The following is a 25,738-nucleotide window of genomic DNA, read 5'->3' on the forward strand; positions in this document are numbered from 1 at the left end:
TGGTCTTGGAATTAGAGCAATAATTTGAAAGAAAAGACAACAAAAATAAAGGTTATTATTACTCAAACAGTTTCTGATATGGTAAGAATTTTAGAATGGAAATTTCTTCAGTTTCAGAAGCATTTTTAAGTTATAGAATTGTATTTAAAAATTTATCCTTCACTCTTCTAAAAAACTTTTTCCCTCTTTTATAGAGGGGTGGTGCGCTTAAGAAAGGACCAAATGCCAAAGCATTGCAAGTCATGAAGCAGACATTACCCTATAGTGTGGCAGACCTTGAATGGGATGCGGGTCATAAAACCAATGTCCAGCAATGTTACTGCTATTGTGGAGGCCCTGGAGAGTAAGTAATATAGTTATTTAATGCCCTTTAAGTAATTTTTATTTTCTTGTATTGTCTGTTTTTGTATTGAAAAGGAAATTGGAGGCAGTAGTTTTATTTATCTTTATCATTAAATGTTTGGTAAATAAATGGATCAGAGTTCTAACTTAGAACGTTTAGAAATTTATCTTTAACATCTGATCACTGGTCCTAGTTCTACTTTTTGGAACTAAACAAATAGATCTTATTTCTCTTAGGAGGTAACGCTTAAAATATTTCAGTCCAGCAATCATATTTCCCATTCCCATGATTTACATACAAGTAGTGTTCTCTTTTCCAGTCTAAAATCTCCATTGTCATCAAACATTTTTTATGACATGATTTCCAAGCTCTGTATTTCTTGCTCACCAATTTTTGAAAATTAATCTTGAAGTACAGTGTCATGATTAGAAAATGCAGTGTTTCCAGGAATAGTCTGACAACAATAGAACTATTAGAGTTCTGGACACTATGCTTCTGGTATTGCTAAGAGTGATTGTATCACCTCTCTTTGGCATCCCATCATATTCTTTTGGATCATTTTGAATTTGTAGGAGATCAAGTAATACTTATAGCTTTTTTTTTTTTTAAATATAAGCCGATAAAAGCCAAGTTATGCATCATGTATTTGTACTACATTTAAAAAAATATTAGTGAATAATTATATTTATTTAAATTTTAATTATTGGTTTCTTACGTCTGTCTTTTTTATGAGACTGTTTCTCTTAAGATGGTACTTATCTAGGAGAATGCTCGGACATATAGGTATTCAACTATGAAAACACGAATAAATGAACATAAATGAATGAAATTTTAATTATTTGTTCTACCTTGTCTTTGATCTTAGGGAATTTTTGTGATTTAACATTTTTATAATACTCGGTTTTTGGTCACCTACAGATCTAAGAAACATTCTGTCTAGTTTTTAAAAATCACTTAGAAAAGAGATTGATTTTTCTCCTTTGCTTTTTTCCACTTAGCATTTAATTTAAAGCGTTATTCAAAATAGGGGGAAACCATTATAGAAATTATTTTATGAGGCATATCATCCATTGTGTAAGTGCCATGACTGCATGAACTGTTTGATATTGCTAACAACTCTAACTTCAGCACTTAGCAGAGTACCTGGAACATAGTATTCATTAGTCTTTGATGGATAAATGACCTTACTTAGTATCAGTCTTCTTGCCTTTGTGTATGTGTGGCTCAAAATTAATGTGGGGCTCACTTGTTGAGCAAAAGAATTGTTGGAAGAAAACACATTATTTGGGTGGCATATAAGGGTATCAATATATTAAAACCATATGCTAACCGAAAAGAGGATATCCTTAGTTGAAGATTCAGTTTTAGCATCTTTAGCTATCTGAAATAGAACAAAATCTTTGATAAAATCTTAATATTTTATAGAGTCTTAGATTTAGTCTTAGATTTATAATTATTTTAATCAAATATATTAAATTTCTGTATAGTCATGTGCCACTTAACTGGGATACATTCTGACTAACATGTCGTTAGGTGGTTTCATCATTTTGCCAGTATCATAGAGTATACTAACACAAGCCTAGCTAGTATAGCCCAGGGGTTCCCATCCTCCAAGCCATGGACTGGTACCTATCTGTGGCCTTTAGGAACCGGGCTGCACATCAGGAGGTGAACAGCAGGCAGGCGAAGCTTCATCTGTATTGTAGCTGCTCCCCAGCGCTAGCATTACCATCTCAGCTCTACCTCAGATCGCTGGGCATTATATTCTCATAGCCACTGGACCATGGTGCCAAAAAGGTTGTGGACCACTGGTATAGCCTACTATAAGCCTAGGCTATATGGTATGTCATAATTGTATATGTGGTCTGTTGTAAACTGAAATGTTATTATGCCAAGCATAACTATACTTCTTTCCATTTTAATAGACAAGGTTAATAGAAACAGTGAAGATATAAAGCCGCTTTTGCCCTTTTGGTATATGGGGTAAACAGCTGTACACATAAGGGACCAGGACCTCTGAAACTGATCTCTTCTAGAACATAGAGAGTTAATGTGGAAAAAAGTCCCAGGCTTGTGTAGAAACTAGTAAAGTCCCTTTACTAGTATAGAAACCAGGCACTTGCTGACTAGAAGTAGTAGATGTATCTTTTTAGAGCTTATAAATTATTCTCATGAATAAAAGAGAGAGGTGAAATAGTCAATAACTTTTGGGAAAGAAAAAATTTAACACTAAGTGTACTAAAAACGTAATACTATAATCAGAACTGTATTCTGCGCAATGCCACTTAAAAACCTTTACATCATCAAAAGGTAGTAATTTTAATCTTAACTCTTTTCTTACAGCTGGTATTTAAAGATGCTACAATGCTGCAAATGTAAGCAGTGGTTCCATGAGGCTTGTGTGCAATGCCTTCAAAAGCCAATGCTATTTGGAGACAGGTGAGAAGGGCATTTGAACTTTACTGATTGATTTTTTTTTTTTTTTAGCTTTTTTTATTGTTATATTTGCAGTTTCAGATTTCTAATTCTAAAAGGAGTTTAAATAAGTGATTTGTAAATGAGTCAGCTTAGAGGGAAAACATTGAGTAATATACTTGAATAATATATAACTTAAAAATATGCATAATTTTTGTGCTTTTAGATATCCCAGAAAGCTTTTAAGTATTTGATTCGTGATAAAATTTGCTCTTACTGTCCCACAGTGCTCTAAACTATTCTCATTGGTATGTTCCTGTAAAGAACCTCAAAGGGATTCTATGACAGAAAATCGGAAAAGGCCACAGAACCCTAATACACACAGTTTATACCCTAGATCTAAAGAATTTCTAAAAGCAGACTTAACATGCTTTCTAAGTTAGGAGAATGTGGAATAACAGAGAGCTCTAGGAAGAAAAATTAAAGATAGAGCACTAAACTTGGCATCAAAAAACCTGGTTTTAAATTTTGACTTATGCTATTTACTATCTTTCTGTACTTAGGAAGGTCAACTTATTTTACCAGATTGTTTTGAGCATTAAAGTGACAGTGTATATGGGGGTAGCCATCACAATTCCTGGTACACACAAGCCATCAATAAACTATACCTGTATATGAATCTTTGTTGTGAACTGTGAAGGTTTCTAATGGCTAAGAAAAATTGCACCTTCTCCCCAGATATGAATTATTTCATTATTTGTTGTTACTGGAAAATAAATTCTTTAAACCACAGTGTTATAATTCACATTATATTTTGCTTTGTGTATCATTCCTTACATCAGTTGTAGGATATGCACTTGCTAAATATTAGCTTTAATTGTTAAATAATTTATGTATATCCTTGGTTACTCAGTATACAACGTTTCCTTTTTCCTTAGGTTTTATACATTTATTTGCTCTGTCTGCAGTTCTGGACCTGAATACCTCAAACGTCTACCATTACAGTGGTAAGTGTGAACATTTCTGTTAAGGAGCAAAAGAGAGCCATATTCTTAAACCTACAGGATGAAACTTTCTGTATACATTTACTTGGCTTAAATAAAAAATTTGGTCTTTATGCCTGGCTTTATTTCTTTTATTTATCCTTAAACCTGACGTCATCTTCACCAAGGATTACCTAGTTTTATTGCTAAAATAATAAGGCCACTTATTTTCTAAAGCATAAAATGTAATTTTAAAATCTTTTAATTCTTCAAAATTCTTATTCAAGTTTCTGGTTCTTTTGGGCCTTCAGAATAGTGTATAGAAGAGAAAGTTTTTATCACAAATATGCCAATTTCTGCTTCAATGTAGTAATTCTTGGGTGTGGGAAATGTGATGAATTTTGGAGATTTATTGATAAAATGCTTATACAGGAGTTCACTGTTATCCGCGGGGGATACGTCCAAGACTCCAAGTGGATACCTGAAACCAAAGATAGCACTGAACCCTATATATATTATGGTTTTTCCTGTACATACATACACTTTATAGCTTCTCTTTGGCGAATTGCCAGCATCATTACTCTTGAGCTTTGGGCTCATTATTTAATAAAATAAAGGTTATTAAACACAAACACTGCAATACTGCAACAGTCAATCTGATGACCAAGATGGCTACTAAGTGACTGCTGGATGGGTAGAGTATACAGCCTGGATAGGCTGGACAGAAGGATGATTCATGTCCCAGGTGAGACAGCATGAGATTTCATCATGCTACTGAGAACAGTGCACAATTTAAAACTTATGAATTGTTTATTTCGGGAATTTTCCATTTAATATTTTATAACTGCGGTTGACCGCAGGTAACTGAAACATTGAAAGCAAAACTGAGGATAAGGGGCTACTGTAGTAAGTACTTAGAAAATTTTGTTAAGTGTTTTACATATTTTAGGAAAAGATAACACTTGTGAAGCAAAGTCTGTTAAAATATGATCTGTACTGTAACTTACATGTAGCAGTGAAAACATTTAACTTATTTTTTTCTTAAAGTCAGATTTTTTTTGAGTACATTTTAAGATATTCACATACCTTAGTTTATAGTTACTATTCAGAATAAGTAAATATTTAATGTTTTAAAATTATTTTAATATATATTGATTTATTATATTGTGAATATGACATGATATTGACCTTTTGTTCACCTAAATACTTCACATTGGATTTTTAAAATTGCTGGTGTTATAAAAAATTGTGCGATTTCTTAACAATAATCAGAAACATTGTTTTTGTATATTTTGATTATTTTGGATTCCAGGGTAGATATAGCACACTTATGCCTTTACAACCTAAGTGTTATTCACAAGAAGAAATACTTTGATTCTGAACTTGAGCTTATGACATACATTAATGAAAACTGGGATAGATTGCACCCTGGAGAGGTAAGTGATTTTAGAGCTTATTTCATTAGCTACTCAATGTCTTTTTTGTTTTTGTTAAAAGCAACTAAGACATATGTATAAGCTACACATCTAAAGTAGAATTTTAGTTTTAGTTCAAGAAGAAATAACTTTGGTAAGGATATCAGGACCAGCCCTCTCATCCTCCTGTTCATTGCCTGTTAACTAGGGAAAAAATTTAGGAGGAGAAAGTAAATCACTTGAATCTTCCATTTTCTGAAGTGAGAATCATTGTAGTTAGAAGGGAGGGAGAAATCCTTATTATTGGGTATCTTTGGTTCCTCGTTTTCTTCAAAGTTTCCTATAAACTTAGAGATGTAACTAACATTTTTCTTTACAAATCTCTTGTTGGTACTCCCTTCTAAACCTTTGACTTCCACTGTTGGTGTTAGAATAATGAGTTAGTGAAGCTACCTGAGTTGGAGATATTCCCCCTCATTTGGACATCTCATTTTGCTTTTCATTTGCGAAATAGAACCACTCATGTTGGTTTACAAAGTCTTTTTTAAAGCAATATAAAATTTACTGCATGTTCATTGAAGATTTTGAAACCATGGAATAGCACAAAGAAGAAAATAACTAGAATAACTTTCATAGTTATCTTGTTTTTAGCATTTACTTATAATAATTAAAATACAAGTATTAAATACTCAGGTTAAATAAAAATTGTTTTATAATATGTGGAATCAGATGTGTGAATTTTATTCACAGATTACATTTTGAGGTAAAAATTATGTAAACTGACTTGAAATTTAGGAATAATTTCTGCATTTGTAGTTTTAGACTTGGAGCAGTTTATAAGGTTCATATCAAATAGATTCCCGAGGCATTTTGTTGTTTTTTTTTTTTGTTCTTGGGGTTTTATGAGGCATCATGGAGAGAACAGTGCACATTTATTTAAAAGTTAGTGGTAGATCAGTTGCATAAAATAAAATGAACACTTGCAGAATACTTAGGTATTAAAATCAAGGATATAATTAAAAGAAACTGAGCTAAAATGTATTGAATATTAGATATTGGAAAATAACACTCTTAAGTTTTCTGATAAATACTGCTTCTGGATGAAGTTTGAGAGAAAATGAGTGACTTGTAAATTTGATAAATTTTTATAAACTGATTATTAACAAAAGAAAAAAGTGTAAGGCACTAGTAACTATAGGGTTCTTAGAGTTATCTTAATATCTTATGCTGTGATAGATTCATTAAAATGCTTTTTCTCTAGACATGGTTCTTTCAGTACTTGACATGCAAATACATCCGTATTCCTGTTAGAACATTTTGTGTTTTACATCATTAAATTTTGCAGTAGTTACTTCATATAAACAGTGGGCATACATTTAAAAATGCAGTTTGTTTTATTTACTTCAAATACTATCATTTTTTATTAAAATGAAAGTAATATTTTGATTTTAGTTATGTGGCTGAAAATAGAAAACAAATATCACAATCAGTTTTTAAAGAAATGAGTTCAGTTTGTGAATTTCAGATATCTCAGTTCCAGCTGATCTTCTGATACATATAAAAATTTATTTCAGCAATAGATATTTTCATTTTCTGTAGTTTATGTCTTAAAACTAAGAAATTTTAATTTTTTATTCTTTGTCAATATGGGAAAATGTTCCTCTTTATTTAAAAAGTAAGAAAAACATAATTATAATCTTAATAAGACTTTACAACAAAAAAAAGTTTACTTTTCTGAGGAATGGTTCCATTTTTTTTAGCCATCAAATTATTGGAACAAATGACTTTCAAATTATTTTTCATTGCCTTCTCTGCATTAATAAAAGAAAACATTAAGATTTCTTTTAGTAATGTCCTTAGCCTAGTAATTTACAGATGGAAGTTCAGATTTTAATTCTTTGTTAATTTTCTACATCTTTATATAATAAAGCAAGCATGAAATATATGCCATTCGTTATTGTTTATTCAGTGATTTTCATTCAGTTTACTTTTAAATGTTTGTGGTAATAGAAACAAAGAATACAAATAATGGATTATTCCAGATTATTAAAATAGGAATTCTTTGGTTAAATGAAATTGAATTGCAAATTGAATTTTGTCACTAATCCAAATTTAGGTTAACAAAAATTTCTTTTTGTTTATATTTGTGTTCAAAATTTTATAAAATAGCATTAATTATTTTCAAAACATAGGAAATATATATGCTAAGTACATTATTGGTTGACCAAGTACCTGAGAGTACTCGAGTCATTTTGAACATCAGTTCTTATTATACATACTGTAGATTATATGGCATAGAACTAGTCTAAAAATTTCTCCTCAAAAATGAAACAAAACAGAAAAACAATTGATTGAACTTTCCCAAATGTGAAGTTTTCTCCTTTACCCCATCTAGGTAAGAGAAAAAATTTTGTGATGATGTGAGTTGAGATTTTTATGGCATTAGGAAAAATAATAGAATCCTAGTCACAGGGAGGAACTTATTCATATTTACCATTTCTGAGCTGAATTATAGCATATTTACATATGATGACCCAGGCTAAAGTGAAATGGTATATCTTTGTTTTGGGAGAAGCCTAATAAAGATTTACATTTCTGGTTATTTGGAGGAATCATATTAAATCAGTAACATTTGCTTAGTCTATTGTAGTTATTTTTTTATTGGTATATAGGAAATACTGTGACCTCTTTTAATAGCAAAAAGAAATTTCAAAAACAAACATTTTTTGGAGAGCATATCCTTCCATTCTGAAAGGCAGATTTAACATTTATCTACCCTATATTTTTCTTAGTTGGTTATTTTTGGGATCGCTGTAAAGAGAAGTTGAAACTTTTAGTTCTAAAAGTTTATATATTAGAACATATAGTTTGATATTATGTTTCTTTATGCGATTTTTTTTTTTTTACATCTTTGAGAGTTAGCGACTTAATAAGTCGTATAGACTGAGTATAGCTATTTGAGGAACTATGTTTTGAAATATTTTCTTTGAGATAGTAAAATTATGTGATATAACAGTTGAGACCCCAAATAAAAATTGCTTAAGATTTTTATTTAGAATGAAGCATCACTATTGTACCAGATTGCTTTTGGAAGTTAAAATGAGATATTAATATTTTCTGGAATCTACCTGTTATCATTTGTCTTGATTCCTAATATGGTATAAAATCCTAGTTCTGTAAGGACAACCTACTTTTCTGTTAACTGTGATCTTAAAAATGTACTGAGTGCTACCTCAGTTTTGAGTGATGTAGGGAGAAAGGCATCGATAAAACTCAAATGAAATACTATGGCAGAAATGATATTTTGGCTAGAGAAAAATATATAATAGAGGTGGTATACTTTTAATTGAAAATTATAAGAAATCTGATTAACAAAAATGCTTGGGGCCTTGAGTATTATATATTAGCATACAGTGTACATAGGTTGGCAGATAAATTACTTAAGCTGTTTGGCATGCTTAAACCTATGTGGCTTAGAATTCAGCGTAATTGAAGGTTGTATTTTATTGAGGGGGGAAGAGTTTTGACCATACATGATAGCATTTTGTCTGTACGGAAATATACAGCCCTGAACGTAAAAGCATAGTGTGAGATTGGTGTCTGTAGAGAGAACAAAAGTGATTATTCTGCTGAAGAAACATGTTATAAACCTCATGGTCAGATTGAAGACCTAGTATATAATGCTCTTCTAATACATATTATTTGATTTATACTATAGTATTTGTACTCTTAATTTTCAGTATACAGAATGGGATCCCTTTACCTCATTATGTGATTTAAAATATATAGTCCAATGCAGAATAGTCTAAGAGTGCTGAAGAGACTTACAGATAAAATTTCTGAGAAACCATAGAGAATAAATACCAAAAGAAAGAAGAGAGTTCATTCTGATTTTAAAAAAGTAGAAAGGAATGGATTTGAGAAATTATAAAGTCACTTTTGTTGTTGATTGTCAGCAAAACTCTAGAGCAGGTTTTTTAAATATATAGTTTGTAAAGATTTAAAAAGCAATAAGGAAGAAACACTGACTTATTAGTATAAATCATTTAAATACCCGGATTCTTTTTTGTTATGGTTAGCAACACTGGTGTGTCAAATGCTATGGACATGGTGTAGACATAGTATAACTCAATTTCATGTAAGATTGAAATGTGAACTGGTTAAAGTAAAAATTAAATGGATTTGTAACTAATTGAATGATAGTAACAAAAACAGTCAGTAGCTTGGGAATATTTGTGAGGGAGATTCTAATGGAGAGTTCTGTCTTTGTCCCTACCCTAAATTCAAGAAGGATGACAGAATCAAGAGAAAAAGATCATCTTGAACACTGAGAAAACAAAATCAGATTAACAACAGTTATAAAGCTCTGCCTCTAGGCTTAAATACACAAACAGTACAGAGGAAGCAGGTATGATAGGGGATACTTGATTTGATAGATGTTCATCCTGATTGGTTTGAGTTTAGGTGGGTGGGGGAATGAAGAAGAGGATGGAATTAGTTAGCTAAAGCTTAATATGAAATAATCATGTGATGTTGCTGCTAAAAGCTTTAACCTAATCTTAGACATAATAGCTGCTGTCAAATATTTGAACTATCTTGTAAAAGAAGGAATAGAAGAGTTCCAAGAAGGAAGGTTTCATCCACCTATGGAATGGGCTCCTTTAGTAGGTCCCTCCTCGGCTTTCATTAGTGTGTAGTTAAGCCAAGGTTGAATGATTATCAGTACTATAAAAGGGATTGCACTCTATTGATGGAAGCTTGAATTAGATGGACATCTAGGGTCTCTTTTAAGCTTTAGAGTTTAATTCTGTTGTTTTTCCTCTAATAGAAATTCTCTGTCATTGGACACTTCACAGATTACAATAGGAGAAAGTAGTATGGAAGAAGGAGTATGGAGGAAGGAGCGCCAAACTATTTTGTTTGTTTGTCTTTATAAAGCACGTAACATTGGCACAGAATTGGCTCTCAATAAATGGTGAATCAATGGACTGATTGTCATTGGGGTTCAGGTTCTGGTTTTCCCAATAACCAGCCATGTGAATTTGAGCAGTTCATTTAATCTTTATATTTGTTAACTAATCTGTAAAATACAGAATTGGTGTAGATAACTTGATAAGTCTCTTCTACCTCCAACATTCTATTTTACAGATTTGTTTCCTCTTTTTGCTGGTAGCAGATCAGAGGTTTGGGAGTTTTAACTGGTAAAGAACATAACTGGTAGTAATTTTGAAAGTCAGCTGTGATATTTTAGAATTTTTTTTTAAAGTTTTTGTGGCATTAATTGAGGATGGTCCATTTATAATTTAGAATCTTTTTGCTCTTGGACCCCAGTCTGTAAACTTGAAAGAAGAGGCAGAAATGATTCTGAAGGGGAAGCCCTTTTGAAACAAAATAGAATGTTTTTTAGTATTTAACATTTAGACTTTAAAATGGATTGTGATGTTAGGAAATTACTGAGCTGTTTTAGGTTTTAGGGCTGGCTAAAATCTGTAATTGTTAGAAAAATAAATCCCCAAAGTTTATAATAGTTTTTAAAATTACAGAGATTATTGTTTTGTGCTAATATTAGAAGTATTGGGAAATAAAATGATATGTTTCTCATTACTTTTTATATTCCTCCCTATACCTATGTAGTAGAAGCTTTTGTGGTTATCAGAGTAATTCAAACGTATTATTTCCCCACATTATAGAATTAAAATAAATTTAATAATAACTAATAAAAGTTCATTTTTGTATTGTTGTACAGTTTCCAGTTCTTTCAGTCATATCATTTGATCCATACAATTACTAGTGAAGTAAGTAGTGCAGGATTTATACTCCTCTTTTTATAGGTGAGAAAACAAGCCTTGAGAAGTTAAATGACCTTATATCACACAGCTGGTCAGTGAGGACCTAGAATTAGAACTTAGATTTTCTAAGTTCAGTCAGTACACTTTTCCTCTACATCACATTACCTCTATCTAGCATCTGTATATTTCTAATTGATGTCATTATAGTGCGTTAAATTGTTTCTTGATACTTCACAGCTGGCAGACACACCAAAATCTGAAAGATATGAACATGTTCTGGAGGCATTAAATGATTACAAGACCATGTAAGTCAATTTATTTTATGTATCCCTATGAAGGAGACATTTATTAAGTGTTAAGGAATAATGGCATTGTTTAAGAATTGTGGGGTTTGTGTATAGAACTAGTACATACATTTTAAAACTTTCTAATGTTATATTCTTTTCCAGTCAGACTAGAGCATTGACTCTCAAGAGTTGGAAAAGGGAAGACCAGTCCTATGGGAATGGTAGATGGGAGACATATCAGTATCTCAACAGAATTCGGCCTGGTCATTTGAGAAAGCATAGTCAGTAATGACTTGTTTTTATAATGCAGTCTACAGAGAGTAAAATAAAATCTTGTTAGCTGGTGGGAATATGCAAAAAATAGGGGAATATTTGTAGAGAATATGGGTTTTTAAATGATCGAGATCTTTTACAGTTAAGATTTGTTATTGCCATGAGTTATGGAATAGTAGTATTAGTGGTCTAATTTTTTGATAATTAAGTGATATTGTTTGACATTTTCATGTCTAAATCTTTTTATTTTAAACCAGCATATGTGCATTTCTTAAAAATATTTTAAAAATGCAATACAAGTAATTTTTAAAAATGTATATGCTGGCTCCAACCAATTATTGAGTTATATTATAAAATTTTGTAACAATTTTCTGTTTTTGAACTTGACAGCATTTTGTCATTAAAATTTATTATAATTATTAGTGGCTAGATCTTTAGGTCAGTTCAAGAAGCCATAAAGTAACTGAGCAGTTCCTGTATTGGTAAAAATACTTTATGAGACAATGAATTTTATAATCCAATTTAGAGTGCCAGAAATAAATCTGTTCCTGTTATGGTAGAAATGAGGCCCCCCTCTTTTAATCCTATGTAAAAGTAGAAAAGCAATCTAAATATTTGGTAGTGTTTCTTTTGGCTAGACAGACATAGTAAGATAGATTTTTTTTTTCTAAAAGCCTTTGGGAATGGGCTAAGGAGCATATTTTTCAGAGACCCAAGCCAACACTGAAATAACATTTCTCTGCTCCAGGTTATTTTCAGTTTCAGATCTGAAGCACTAGATATTTTTATTTTCTGGGCCTCTAGGATTGGTCTCCTACTTTCTTTGACAGTGCTGTTACCTATTACTTTCTGAACAGGATTTGTCACAAATATACCTGAAGTAGAATTCTACACCTTTTTAAAGATATTTTTAACAGATGACACTAAAATATGGAAAACCATATTGAGACTGAACCACTCTGTACTCTTCTTTCCTTTAAAAAGTTAGATGCCATGTTTTAAAAAGAAAAGTGGACATGTGCTCTTTTCCCTTCCTTTTGATCCTATCCCTCCCTCGTATTCTCCCATCATATCCTCCTGTGGACTGGCTCTGGGACAGATAAAGAATTCAGGAAAGCAAGGGGAAAGAGTGAGTTTTGTAATATTGGGTGGACTTTCATGTATAAAGGCTTTATATCTGAAAGTTAAGAGCTAGGGTCTGCTATGTATATGTGTTCAGTTTTTAAATTTTTAGTTAATTTTTTTAAAAATTTAGGTTTATGTCTGGGAAAGAAATAAAGAAGAAGAAGCATTTGTTTGGGTTGCGAATTCGTGTTCCTCCTGTGCCACCAAATGTGGCTTTCAAAGCAGAGAAAGAACCTGAAGGAACATCCCATGAATTTAAAATTAAAGGCAGAAAGGCATCCAAACCTATATCTGATTCAAGGTAAAAGTTGATCCGTGGCATAGTTTTTCTCTTTAGCTTATATGTAACTAAAAATGTGTGTTATGTAGTCTCGTTAGTATATTTGAAAGTACAAGTGGCAGTTACCCTGATTTGTTTTTTAAAATTTTTTGCTTAAGACAAGGTGCAAAGAGCTAATACTAGATGTTTTTTTTATTTAAGATCTTAGGTTTTATAGGAATAAGCCTTATCGATTTGGTTAGCAAACAGTTTAAGTACTGGCCTGTTTATTTGTTCATTTATTTCCCATTCATTCATTCCATTTATCAAGCACTTTTCTGTCAAATTTCTGGGGATATAATAACAAACAAGACAGACTTTCTTCTGTGATGGGGTTTACGTTATAGTGGGGAAGAAAGTAAATTAATAGAGATCATGCTCGTGCTATTTAGGGAAAAACATACAGATTTAGACTGTACTGGGATGAATAGAGATGAAGGGGTCTACTTTAAGAAGGAGGCTTGAAAAAGGCCTATTTATGCTGAGGCTTAAAGAATGAGAAGAGCAAGGGGAGGAATACTCCAGGTAGTAGAAATAACAAGTGTGAAGGCTGTGAGTCATTTTCTAAGAACTCTCAGAAGGCTTGTGAGGTATGAATGAGTAGCATTAGATGTTGGAAACGTTGGGTGGCACTTGATCATGTAGTCTTGTAGGTGTCATAAGGACTCAAGAGTTTTCTAAGAATAATGGGGGACTATTTAAAGATGTAAACAGATTGGATTATCCTTAAAAGTACCTCTTTGAGTGCTGTTTAGAGAATGGTTAGGTATAGAAGTAAGTAGAAGAAAGAGAAAATTAAGAATCTTGAAGTCTTGGTAAGAAATGATGGTTGCTTGTGCAGAGGTGGGTGGTAGTAGTCAAATGGAGAGAAAATAGATTCAGGATCTCTATTGGAGGCAGAATTTACTGGCTTTGCTAATGAATTAAATTTGCTAAAGAAAGGGAGGAATATAGTTAAACAATGCCCACATTTCTGGCTTTAGCAACTGGTGGGTGATGTCTGTTACCCAGATCTGAAAGAATGGAATTTGGCAAGGTGAATGAAGTTTTCTTCTATTTCATACTCATTGAGCGTGAGATTTTTAAGCGGGATATCTAAGTGATGATGATGTTATATATAGGCAATTAGGTGTGTATGTCAGTAGCTCAGGAGAAGTCAGGACGTATGATACAAATTTGGAAGCCGTGAGAATGAATGAAATTACCTAGAGAGAGAAACAGACAGAGACAGAGACTGTGGCTCACAACAATGCCCTGATATCAGTTAGAGATTTAGAAGAGGTGAAATTAAATGAAGGAGACTAAAAAAGAATGATCAGTGAGATAGAAAACCAGGAAAGTATTGAGTGTCATAAAAACCAAGAGACTATGGGTTTTAAGAAAGATGGGTGTATTAAACTATTGAATGTTTTAGAGATGGATTAGATGAGAGAAAAATGTTTACTGGCTAAGATAACATTTTGTTATTAGTGACCTTGACAAAAACAGATTTTTGAGAGATAAAGATGAAAGTCAGATTGAAGTGAATTGTAGTGTAATTGAAAATGGCACTGCCCAATTTACGTGTCAGAACTGGGCTTTTTCTTCTAATAAGGGGCATAGACTCAAATAGTAATGATAATAATAAAGAAAAAGGAAATAATTTAAAGTGGAAAGAGTTTTTGTCTCGATTAGTTTTACTGCAAAGAAAAGTAGCTGAATGGAAGCTGAAGAGGAAAACGGGAGTAATCAGGTGATGGTTTTTTAGTTAGATGGAAGATAATTGGAACCTGTTCTATGTGCTAGTAGGAATGATCCAGTGGAGAATAGATTGGCATAGGAGATAGGGGAAGTAATTGAAGATATTGTAAAGTCTTTGAGAAGCCAAAAAGGGAGGGACTTAGAGCCTAAACATGGGAGTGGCCTTTGATAGGAGGATTTACACCCTCCATTGAAACGGAGTGTAAAAGAAAATGGGTACAGAGGCTCGTTCTGTTGTAGATTTGCCATTTGGAAGATGACTAAAGTGCTGATAGCTTCTGTTTTCTCAATGAAATAATGAGGCAAAGATAGCCGAGAGGGTTGTGCAGAGAGGAAAATTTAAGGAGCAAATGAAATGTATGAGAAGAGTTAATTATAGAGGGTCAACAGTACTTCATATTCGTTTGAGTTTGTAATAAAATAGATACTACTTCAAGGTTTTTTTCCCTGAAGGAAAGAATATTTCTATCACTTTCAGATTTTATTGTTAATACTTTGCTAGCAATTGTCCATATGATGAATTAGAAAAAAGGTTTGCACAAACTTTCTTATTCCTATCATGATATTGATAGGACACTTCATCTGTGGTAGCTGTTGGGTTTTTATTTGTTGCCAACAGGTAATAGTTCAACTTTTTAAAAAGGCATTCTTAATCTTAGTTCCTTCTGGGCTCTATGTATGAATTACTCCTTTTAATCTGAGAGTACTTTCTATGGTCCAGAGATCTTTTATAAATGGTATATTGGTCATCTTTCAAAAAAGATAATGTATTGCCCCATTCACCTTATTCTTGAGACTTTTGATTATAGTTCTAGTTATGCTTTGTTCTTCTAGGTCCCCTATTTTCTCTTGTACTTCCACCTTTATTCTCCACCCTTAGTTTGGTGTTGGGAGGGGTAGTCTTTCCTACTTTACTCCATTTGCTTCCTTCTAGCCTATTATGTAGTATTGTTCCTTTTCTTTGTTTTTAATTGAATTTTCCTGAATAACTTTCTTCTAGCACTTAACCCGTTTTATTAGCTTGCTTGTATACAGATATGTCACCTTCTAACTGTATTGTGAACCCCTTAACACAGGGACCATCTTTATATTATTATCTAATATCCCCTTTATGTGATAGTTAATGTTGAATAAATGAAATAGATGTTCTTTATATTATTTGCCCTTTTTTTCTTCTATTGGTTAGAGATGTCTTTGACTATTTGCTTATTTCTTGTTGTTCCTTTGACACTTGCCTTTATGTCTCAAAAATAGTTTTCTAGTTCTAATTTTGCCCTTTGAATGACTACCCTATATGAGGGATAAGGTACCTTTACACTCAGGCACCCTGTGCTTCATTCTCTTTCTGATCAACATCATTCAAGAATGTGTGTGTGTGTGTGTGTGTGTGTGTGTGTGTGTGTGTGTGTGTAATTTAGATATATCTATTTAAAGGCAACCTGTATTTATAGCTACTGTATTTTAACATAAATACTTCCTGGCTCTAAGAGGTTAACTGCTAAATTCCTAATCACTTCTAGTATTAAATCCTTGAAACATCCCCCAAGTACCCACGTAGTAAGAATAAGTAACTGAACTAATTAACTGAACTTTTAGGAGTTTTGAACTCTTCTTTCTGAAATAGTAGTCTTTTTTTTTTTAAGATGGTATATATATTTTTACAAGTATAAAACAGAACATTTTTAAACCTTTCATATGTAAATATCTCTTAAGTCAAAAAATATTTAAATTAGAATGTATTGTGTACTTGACTAAACTTGTATAGATTTAACCTGTATTTAATTTTGTTGTTTTTATATTACCATTAATTAAAAAATATAATAATTGTAACCTAATTATTACATAGATAGGAATATGACAGTGTATATTGTCCACCGTTTTTTTGTTGTTGTTGTTTATTTTCTTTATGCAGAGATTAAATACACAATGGTTTTATGTTTTAGGGAAGTAAGCAATGGCATAGAAAAAAAAGGAAAGAAAAAATCTGTAGGTCGTCCACCTGGCCCATATACAAGAAAAATGATTCAGAAAACTGCTGAGCCGTCTTTGGTAAGATAATATGTTGGTATATGTTCTAAGCAAGGAAGAATGCTTGAATTACTGACAAACTTATTTTTTCAGCTTACTTTAGAACTGTGCTTTTAAGTATATATTTTTTTTATTTTCCAGGATAAAGAATCAATTTCAGAGAATCCTACCTTGGATTTACCTTGTTCTATAGGGTAAATAGAAAGTTATTTTCTCCTATCCTAGAAACTTTCTTTGAGGGAGGGAATTAGTATTTATATTGTTATGTAATATAGTCGTTATACCATTTAAATTCTTTTGTCTCAGGAGAACTGAGGGAACCGCACATTCATCCAATACCTCAGATGTGGATATCACGGGTGCTTCCAGTGCAAAAGAAACTACCTCGTCTAGCATTGCCAGGCATTATGGGTAGATATTTATGTTCTTATTCTTTATTAATTTTCCTGTACACTCTTTTTCTTTGTGACTGATCATTAATGAAATGTGTAGCAATTGAAAATGATACAAGTATGTCTTTCACCTTTTGAGAAGCAATCCATATGTAGACTCCTTAGGTTGTTAATATTCATCTGAATATTTTTGCTTTTCAGAGCACAAACATGAAATATTTCTGATCTGTTAGGAAATATGCTATGTGCACAGAGAAAGAGGTATACTGACTGTGCTCTTTTCTGTGAGACCTTTTTATGTTTTTAATATATAAGTGTGCCTTGCTTTAGGAAGACTTTTTTTTTTTTTAAATCTGAATCAGGAACATAAATCCTTTTGTTAGTAAAAGAACTTTTTAACTCAGGATTTTTATCAATAGCAGACTTCTCTAATATTTTGTTTAACCTGATTCTTCAGAAGGACAACTTTTTCCTAAAGTATGATTTATTAGTCATGAAAAGTTTTATTTATTTGGGGTCAGAGTTATGAACTTCCAAGTTTTATACTTCTCCCTTTAATTTTTGTTCCCAATTCAAAAACTGCTCTTCTAAATAATATAAAATTCTAAGTGTTTAAAGGCTTAAAAGGTAACTCATTTTTAAATGAATCATGGGTAATCATGTGAACTATTTTTTGGCTTTTTACTAAGCATTGTGCTAACCTTTTTGTATACATTGTTTTATTTAATTCTTAAAACAATCTTTCAAGTCGTAGGTCCCTTTATTTCCATTTTGCAGATAAGGAAACTGAGACTTAGAGCAGGGGTCTCCAACCCCCAGGCGGCGGACTGGTGCCAGTCCATGGCCTGTTAGGAACCGGGCCGCACAGCAGGAGGTGAGCGGCAGGCTAGGGAAGTTTCATCTCTATTTGCAGCCACTCCCCAGCGTTATCATCACCACCTCAGTCCCACCTCAGATCATTAGGCATTAGAGTTTCATAGGAGCACTGTCTGTGGTGCCAAAAAGGATGGCGACTGCTGACTTAAAAGGTTTTAAGTAACAAGCCCAAGATACCATGTTTGGCAGATATAACAGAGCTAGGTTGTTAACTCAGGTAGTAAAATTATAAAGTCTTTGAATTTAACTTTCATACTCTATTCTCTCCTCGTTATAAGGTTGTAAAATCAATTTCTAAACTGAAAAGCACCTCAAAGATTATCTAGTTCAATCCCTTCACTTAATCTTTTTGCTTAAAAGACACAGAAAATAAGAGATTTAAATTGGGCTAGTATCACATAAAGCTAGACCCAGGGTACCCTAATTCTAGTTTATGCGTATTTCAGTTTGTTACATTGCTTCACTTGGCCTTGAACTGGTCAAAAGAGACCTTTTATTCTAGTTCTATCATCTGTTTAAGTACATGGAACAGTGTCATATATATAGTAGGTGCTTATTAAATATTTTCTGCATTGAATGAATGAATGAATGAACCATTTTCTTTTTAATGATAAGACAAAACCTGACTTACGAATAGGGCCTCTTGGTAAGAATTTGCCTTGTTGGCTTCATAATTCAAATATATCCTCTGATTCTTTTAAGCTTAATAGAACATAGTTAAGGAAGGAAAGCTCTTCACAGGTCAGCCCCAATAAAGTGAGGGAGTCTAATGAAGGCGAGTGATAATCCACTTACATAGCATTAATTGTTTTAGTTTAATTTTTGTGTAAGCCAGGGTATATACTTAAACAGAATGATAAGAAAAAAATCAGAGAACCTATTGTGTGGGAAGAGGATGCTTATAAGCTCAGTAGACAATTTTGGCCTTTCTGTTTTACAGTTTATCTGACTCCAGAAAAAGAACTCGTACAGGAAGATCTTGGCCTGCTGCAATACCACATTTACGGAGGAGAAGGGGTCGTCTTCCAAGAAGAGCACTCCAGACTCAGAACTCAGAAATTGTAAAAGATGATGAAGGCAAAGAGGATTACCAATTTGATGAACTCAACACAGAAATTTTGAATAATTTAGCAGATCAGGAGTTACAACTCAATCATCTAAAGAACTCCATTACCAGTTATTTTGGTGCTGCAGGTAGAATAGCATGTGGTGAAAAATACCGAGTGTTGGCTCGTCGGGTGACACTTGATGGAAAGGTGCAGTATCTTGTGGAATGGGAAGGAGCAACTGCATCCTGACTGTAGGACTGAACATTATGTTCACTGCACTCTCATTTTCTGTAGGTACAGTTCAAAGCTCTAAAGGAGTCTGGCTTTTACTATCTTTCTTAAAAAAAAAAAAGTCAAAAAAATTTACAAAAGAAGATGATACTAGCCTTAACATGTACTTGTCAATGTTATGGATATTGTCATAAAAAGATATCTTTTAAAAATCAGAACAGAGACTTACTTTTTTAAATTTAAGATTTGTAAAATGTTTCTGGGATAGGATATTAAAAACGATTCAAACCCATGCCTGGCGTTAGATAATTTTTCTCATTATTCCATTGAGTCAGTTTTTGTGATTAGTGGTTATCAGAGAAAACAGATCATGTAGATATATAGCACAAGTATTTGAAGAAACATTGTCTGTTTTGTTACCAAAATGTTGGAAAAAATTTATTTCAATACCTTTTAGATTTCATAAAGTGCAGTGTATATAATGCCTACTAAAAGACTGTAAAATATTGAAATTTTCTTTCAAGCAAAGTGTAAAAAATATATTGAGCCTGTAAATTGCTCTGTGACTAGACTTCATTGTCGTCTTAATATATTCTTTGCATGTGCATATATATACACATGTGTATATATATGTGTGTGATTATGTGACCTATGCAATACAAATTATGGGAATGGGCAGCTTTGGAGTATATGTCCCATAATTCTTTTATCAGGAATAGTTGCAGTATTTACACAGCAGCATTTCTTCTCAGGCTTGTATTGGGTGCTGTTGCTTGCTATGTATGAAGAGAAATGTGTCAAACAAGTTTAGTGTGTTCTGAAGAAGGGTGTGAACAACAGTGTTCATGGGCTTTTAGAATGCTTTTCTGTTTCAGTCCTTGTTAACTCAGCTGTTCAGTACCTAAAACAAATTCAAATAATATGAACATTATCTCCTACTAGAAGTAACGTTTTCAAGTTTTCATGGCACATTATGATTGTAAATGTCTCTCAGTTTTAACAGTAAGTCTATAGGAATCCCGTGAAGATTCCTGAAATGTCTGTAGTAACTGTTAGTCATGTTGAATAAGTGTAGTATGAACAAAGTATTTTATTGCACAGGGTTAACAAACAGTATGCTGCCTGCCAAGGCTACTGCTGTTTTATTACAACATTACCTCTTGTTTTTATAAAGTGTACCAAGATTTAAATTGATAACTTTATTTTACATGTAAAAAAAAAGCAATTTCTTTTATCACCAGTGTTAGAGTTGTCTTCTGTTTCTTTATGTTTTATTTTGTTTGTTTTCTTTTTTAGCCAAAGAGTAAACAGAAGAATATTCTTATTTTGGTGGCATCCATTTTACTCTTAAAAGTAATTAGTGGATTTTAGCTTAAAAATTGGGGAATTTGCTGCCAAAATGAAAAATATGTAAAATGTAGTGATTACAGAGCAGTAAAAATGTGGGTTAGTACTTATTTATTCCATTGATTGATTATTTGACTGTTTATAAAGAAAGTTGCTTTATGTCTTTAACATCTTCAAAAGATGATTTTTCCTTGTCACATTATAGCCAAAAGAAGCAGAGAACTTCGTTGTCCTGCATTAGGTTCCTGGTTGGCCAGGTATAAATGAGCTTTACAAAAGTGCAAATTAAAAACTGTCACTTCTGTTTACCTCCACCAAAACTTGATTTTCCCCTAGCTATTAATTTAAAGTTGCCTTTCCTGCAGCTGCAATATTTTGAATAACACACAGAGTTTGTGTTGATTTTGAATGTTTGTTTATATCTAGGGGTAATGGAAAATGTAAATCCCGTGTAACCTTACTCACTCCACCTGTATCATATTATTTCATTTTCCCCAAAGTCCTTTAATTCTAACTGAACACCAGCAGTATTTTTAGTAACTCTTTCTTTGGCATACTTGGAAGATGATTTATTAAGCTGAACTGTCTTTAGACGTAATTATGTGAATGTCTGTTTTATTTTATCATGGTGGTTCACATGGCTCTGATGTTCAGTTTGTATTTTTGGAATTGCTTTACTTAGAATTAAAACAGACCAACATTAAATGTGTGTATTTTTTAAAGAGCTAATGAGTTTTGCCTTTGTATTTGCTTGAAAATACACACTGGTGCAGTAGATGACTACTTTTATTTAGCTAGGGAGCTAAGTAAGGATTTTCTAATTCCATTGTAAATATGTTCATTTGAATCAATCTTTATAAAACTTTGTTTTCATTTTCCTCTTGTCCCCAAATAATATTAATAATTATTCACCTTAAATGACCCTTTAAAAAAACTAACTGGTTAGCCAGCTCGTACAGTTTATACTTGAAAGACAGTGTACCTCCCTCTCTCTACCCTATCCTTGAACTTCAAAAAATTCAGACTTTTCAACTATGTTTTCTTCTTACTTATAAAGGTGTCAGGATTCACATGAAAAAAAATTGTTTTTTTTTTTCCTGAAAAGCTTTGCCCCTAGGCTACAGAAAGAAAAGATGTAAAAATAGTACACCTTACTCATTTCAATTCCAAACATTTTTATAAATACCCTGATAATAAATGATAAATATGGATTCTTAGTCCCTTAGGTGATCAAACAAGATCATAACATGAGTTAGAGTTATTGTATAAATTCTAATGTCAGGGTGGTATTTGTTATTGCTAGGTATATTTTGTTATTAAATGTTTAACAGAAGTGAATGTTCACGGATATGTGAGTCGAGGATACCTCTCTCCCCTCTTTTATTTGTAAGGTATGTTTAACTATGCATGTTTGATTTCTATTATATATACAGAAGATTTTATCAGTGTTGGGGGTAGAACTAATTCTGTTTTTTGGGATACTTGATTGAGTTTCTACTAGATACTGTTTTTATTGGAACACGATCTGACTTGAATTAATACAGTAGACTTTTATAATATGGTTCTAGAGTTGTTTGAATGAGGATGCGATGAAAAGGAAAGATGCCTGTGCAACTTTGGGAAATAGTAAAAATAATTCCCTGTTTGTATGGAGAAGTTTTCCTTTTAATTATATTTGAGTACCTCTACGAATATGCACTCTAAAAAGTCTCCTTTGGTTTCTTCTGTGGCAGTTGGTCAGTCACTTTCCTTTCCTCAGGAAAATAAAATGATGGTTAAATGTAAAGTGAGAATTTTATATATCATGGATTCTTTTCTAACTAATAGCAGTTAAGAAACCAGATGTCTGATATAAATTTGAAGACTGAAGAAGCTATGAACGCCAGCTGGCTCACTGAATAACAAGTAGATGGGTGCCAAGTACAATATTTGTAACTTTTAGATTATAATATCAAGATATCTTAAAGAAGTGGCTAGATCAAAATATTATGCTGTCTTTACATTTGAAATTAGAATAAGACTGCAGATTAACCAGCTCACTCTTTTTTTCTTCCCTCTCTTCACTTCTCCCCAACAGAATCCCCATTTGCTTGCTCCCCTTCCATTTTCTCTTTGTTGGAGATGAATATTGAAACTGGATGATTAGTAATAACTCTTCACTTTTGCGATATCTTCAATGTGATGTCTCTCTCATTCAGGAAAAATTACTTCTGGATTTAAGCAAGCAAACAAATGAACAAAGCCTTCCTAGTTGATAAAATGTACTTACTGGATAAAACCAAAATGTATTTTGTCATTATCATTAGCCTGATTTCTGTTCCTTATATGTACCAAAAGGTGATTCAATCTTTTTTTTTTTTTTTTTAACCCTATAGCATACTTTCTTAATGAGGGTAATGTAGTCCCTAAATAGGCACAAATTGATTCATGGTTTGAAGGGATAGGGGGAGCAAGAAAATCTTAGATAGTTTTTTTTGGCCCTCCAAAGCTTAATTCTACCTGACAAAAATGTTATTCCTTTGTAATTAATTACTTACGTTGAGCTTTCTTGAGTATCACAAGAGCAGTACTGACATTGATGTCGTGGAACAGACACAAAATATGTGTAAGGTCAGTGCTACGAAACTGTGCCAAATGGATAGCTGTGTTTTGAAGTCATATTGTGAGAGGTGGTCTGCACATGCCTGTTGGCTTCCATTGACTTTCTTGTGGGTATTGTTTATGTTTGATCATCGGTGCTTTGTTTGTGACATAGGCGTGGTGAATTAAGTAAAACTAGTTTATATTTCGTTACATAGTTTTACAAAGGTTATTCAACCCATCATTAATTATGTCAAATGTTAAAAAAATGTTGACAATGTCTGAATGAATGTCTAGCAGGTAGTTAAAAGTAGTTTTTTCATATCAAGCAGAGATTAAAAAAAAGTAAGCTCAGCAGAAACAATTTTTTATAAGAAATTAAAATTTTCAAATGTTTTACTTTTGCTAGAGAATTACCATTTTTTAATGATTTTTAGAAATTTGATTACATTGCTTTTGTGTTTATATAAATTGATAATTTGCATATGTAATCTTAGATACATTATAATTTATATTTATAAATTACATTAAAAGATAGTCAAAATGAGGTTGAAATTTAAGTTAAATATTAATAGCAGTATCCAGTATTAATAATATATACTCAGTGCAGGATTGTAATTAGTGTTGTTTTAACCAACAATTGACCTCAAACATTTTATCTTTAATATTATTAGTGGAATGTCAGGAAATTTTTCCCGTACAGAATTTGAGACAGAAACAAAATTTTGTGAGAATTTTGTTCTCCTTTGAAAACATGTAAAGCTTGCTTTGAAATTAAACTTTTCATTGAGGAGACATGAAAGTTTCAGGAAATGAAGCTTGTTAGAATTTTGTTAGGGAAAGCATATTGGTTCATCTAAGACTTATGGAAGCAGTTTCGGTCCCTTTATCTCTTTACCACCAAACCACTTCCAGAATCCAAGAGCCTATCTGTAACAGATCAATTGATTTTTTTTGTTGTTGTTGTTATAATGTTGCATAACCTTGTATTTTAGGTTTTCTGTGGTATTTTTACTTCTCTTTATATACCATTAAAGATCAGAAGCTTTTCAAATGCCACTGTATTGATGACTTTTCTAGAATGTATTAAATACTTCATATTTTTAAAAACATTAAGTACTTCATATTTTTAAAAACACCATTCCTAGCATGCAAGCTTTTCCTAATTACTGAGAGATTGTGAACATTCATTTTATTATATATTGCTGAAATATGGTGTTATTCTCAGGGATATAAATGTGGTTAGGGAATCTTGTCCTTACTCTTAATTACTTAGGCCCACTGGTGCTTTTATGTTAATAGCAGCGTCCAGTATTAATAATATATACTTAGTGAAGGATTATAATCAGTGGAGGTTTTTTTTTTTTTTTTTTAGTCTGTTTTTACATATCTTCTGTGGCATTCCCCTTGTTGATAATCCATTTTTATTCACAACGCGTTGAGCAGCTTTTTCTCTTTTCCTTCTCTCCAACTTAGTTTCTAAACAATTTTCTGTAGACTGGGAAGAATTTAAGTAGGGTTTTCTGGAACAAATAGATAAATAAAAATTTAAACCTATTTTGCCTACAATTCTGATGGGCTTGAGAGTGATTTTCTTCTGAGAAAAAGTAAATGGCTTTTTTAGATTGTTCATACTCAAAAGAAGTTTTTCTTCCTCTTTTATGATATCCACAGTAGTTGAGATTTTTAGAAACCCGACAGCTGGATAACTGCGATAAGACTGTAATGTAAACTAGCATAGGTTAGATTATTTTGTGGCTCTAATCAATCTTCAGATTACCTTAAAATAGCAAAAATTGCTTGGAAAACAAAGCGCCTTGGTTTTCTATTACCTAGTAATACTGTGGAGCAAGACAAAAGCAAAATTATACTACAAAAAAAATCAATGGACCTCATATGCTTTTGGATTATGGAAGAGATTTGCCGATAAAGGGATAAAGGAACCAAAACTGTGCCTCAGTAAGTCTAAGATGAACCAGTAGGCTTTTCCTCTTCAACAAGGTGTTAGAGTTTGTTCATGCCATTTGTATATTATAGGAAAGGGAAAATAGTGTTTTGTAGAGTATAGACTTGTCATATAAAAATAATATTTAGAGACTAGCAAGTTGACATGGTTTTATTACATGTACCTAAGGATTAAAGGGAAGCACTGGATTAAATTTTTATAGCAAATAAACAATATTGATCTGTAGGTAATATCAAATTACACTGATAATATGAACCTTCACCATTTAGAACATTAAGATATATAGTTGTCAAAATATCATTGTAAAATAGAACTTCATCTATTTACCATGATTATTCTCTTTAGAAGTAGTATGAATTTTTAAAATTATGGTGTATATGAGTATAACTTTGGTTTTACATCTTTTATAATTTCATATTGAGAGGTTGGACTGAACTCTTTAATATAAGTCATAAATGAAATTCACTTTATATAGGTAAAATATGGTTTTAGTTAAAAACTATTTCTTAAGAACCTCATTATTGCTCATATTTTATAGTTTATTTTTCTGAATGTTTGCATTAGTTGCCTACGCCTGCCA

General features: G+C 32.2%; 1 protein-coding gene across 4 annotated transcripts in view; it reads left to right on the plus strand.

Moving 5' to 3' along the window:
• MTF2 (metal response element binding transcription factor 2) overlaps positions 1-21,336 on the plus strand; it is a 60,622-nt gene extending 39,286 nt beyond the window's left edge. For all 4 annotated transcript variants that reach the window (XM_011355660.2, XM_011355659.2, XM_023528116.1 and 1 more), the window contains 10 exons: positions 195-343; positions 2,687-2,782; positions 3,697-3,765; positions 5,054-5,177; positions 11,183-11,250; positions 12,761-12,931; positions 16,633-16,738; positions 16,859-16,911; positions 17,024-17,128; positions 18,926-21,336. In XM_011355660.2, coding sequence (XP_011353962.1) covers positions 195-343; positions 2,687-2,782; positions 3,697-3,765; positions 5,054-5,177; positions 11,183-11,250; positions 12,761-12,931; positions 16,633-16,738; positions 16,859-16,911; positions 17,024-17,128; positions 18,926-19,283 — 1,299 coding nt within the window. In that variant the 3' untranslated portion in view covers positions 19,284-21,336. The remainder of the gene's footprint in view (positions 1-194; positions 344-2,686; positions 2,783-3,696; positions 3,766-5,053; positions 5,178-11,182; positions 11,251-12,760; positions 12,932-16,632; positions 16,739-16,858; positions 16,912-17,023; positions 17,129-18,925) is intronic.
• The last annotated feature ends 4,402 nt before the right edge of the window (positions 21,337-25,738 follow it).

The sequence above is a fragment of the Pteropus vampyrus genome, unplaced genomic scaffold (genome assembly GCF_000151845.1).
Source record: "Pteropus vampyrus isolate Shadow unplaced genomic scaffold, Pvam_2.0 Scaffold22, whole genome shotgun sequence".
NCBI classification, from domain to species: domain Eukaryota; kingdom Metazoa; phylum Chordata; class Mammalia; order Chiroptera; family Pteropodidae; genus Pteropus; species Pteropus vampyrus.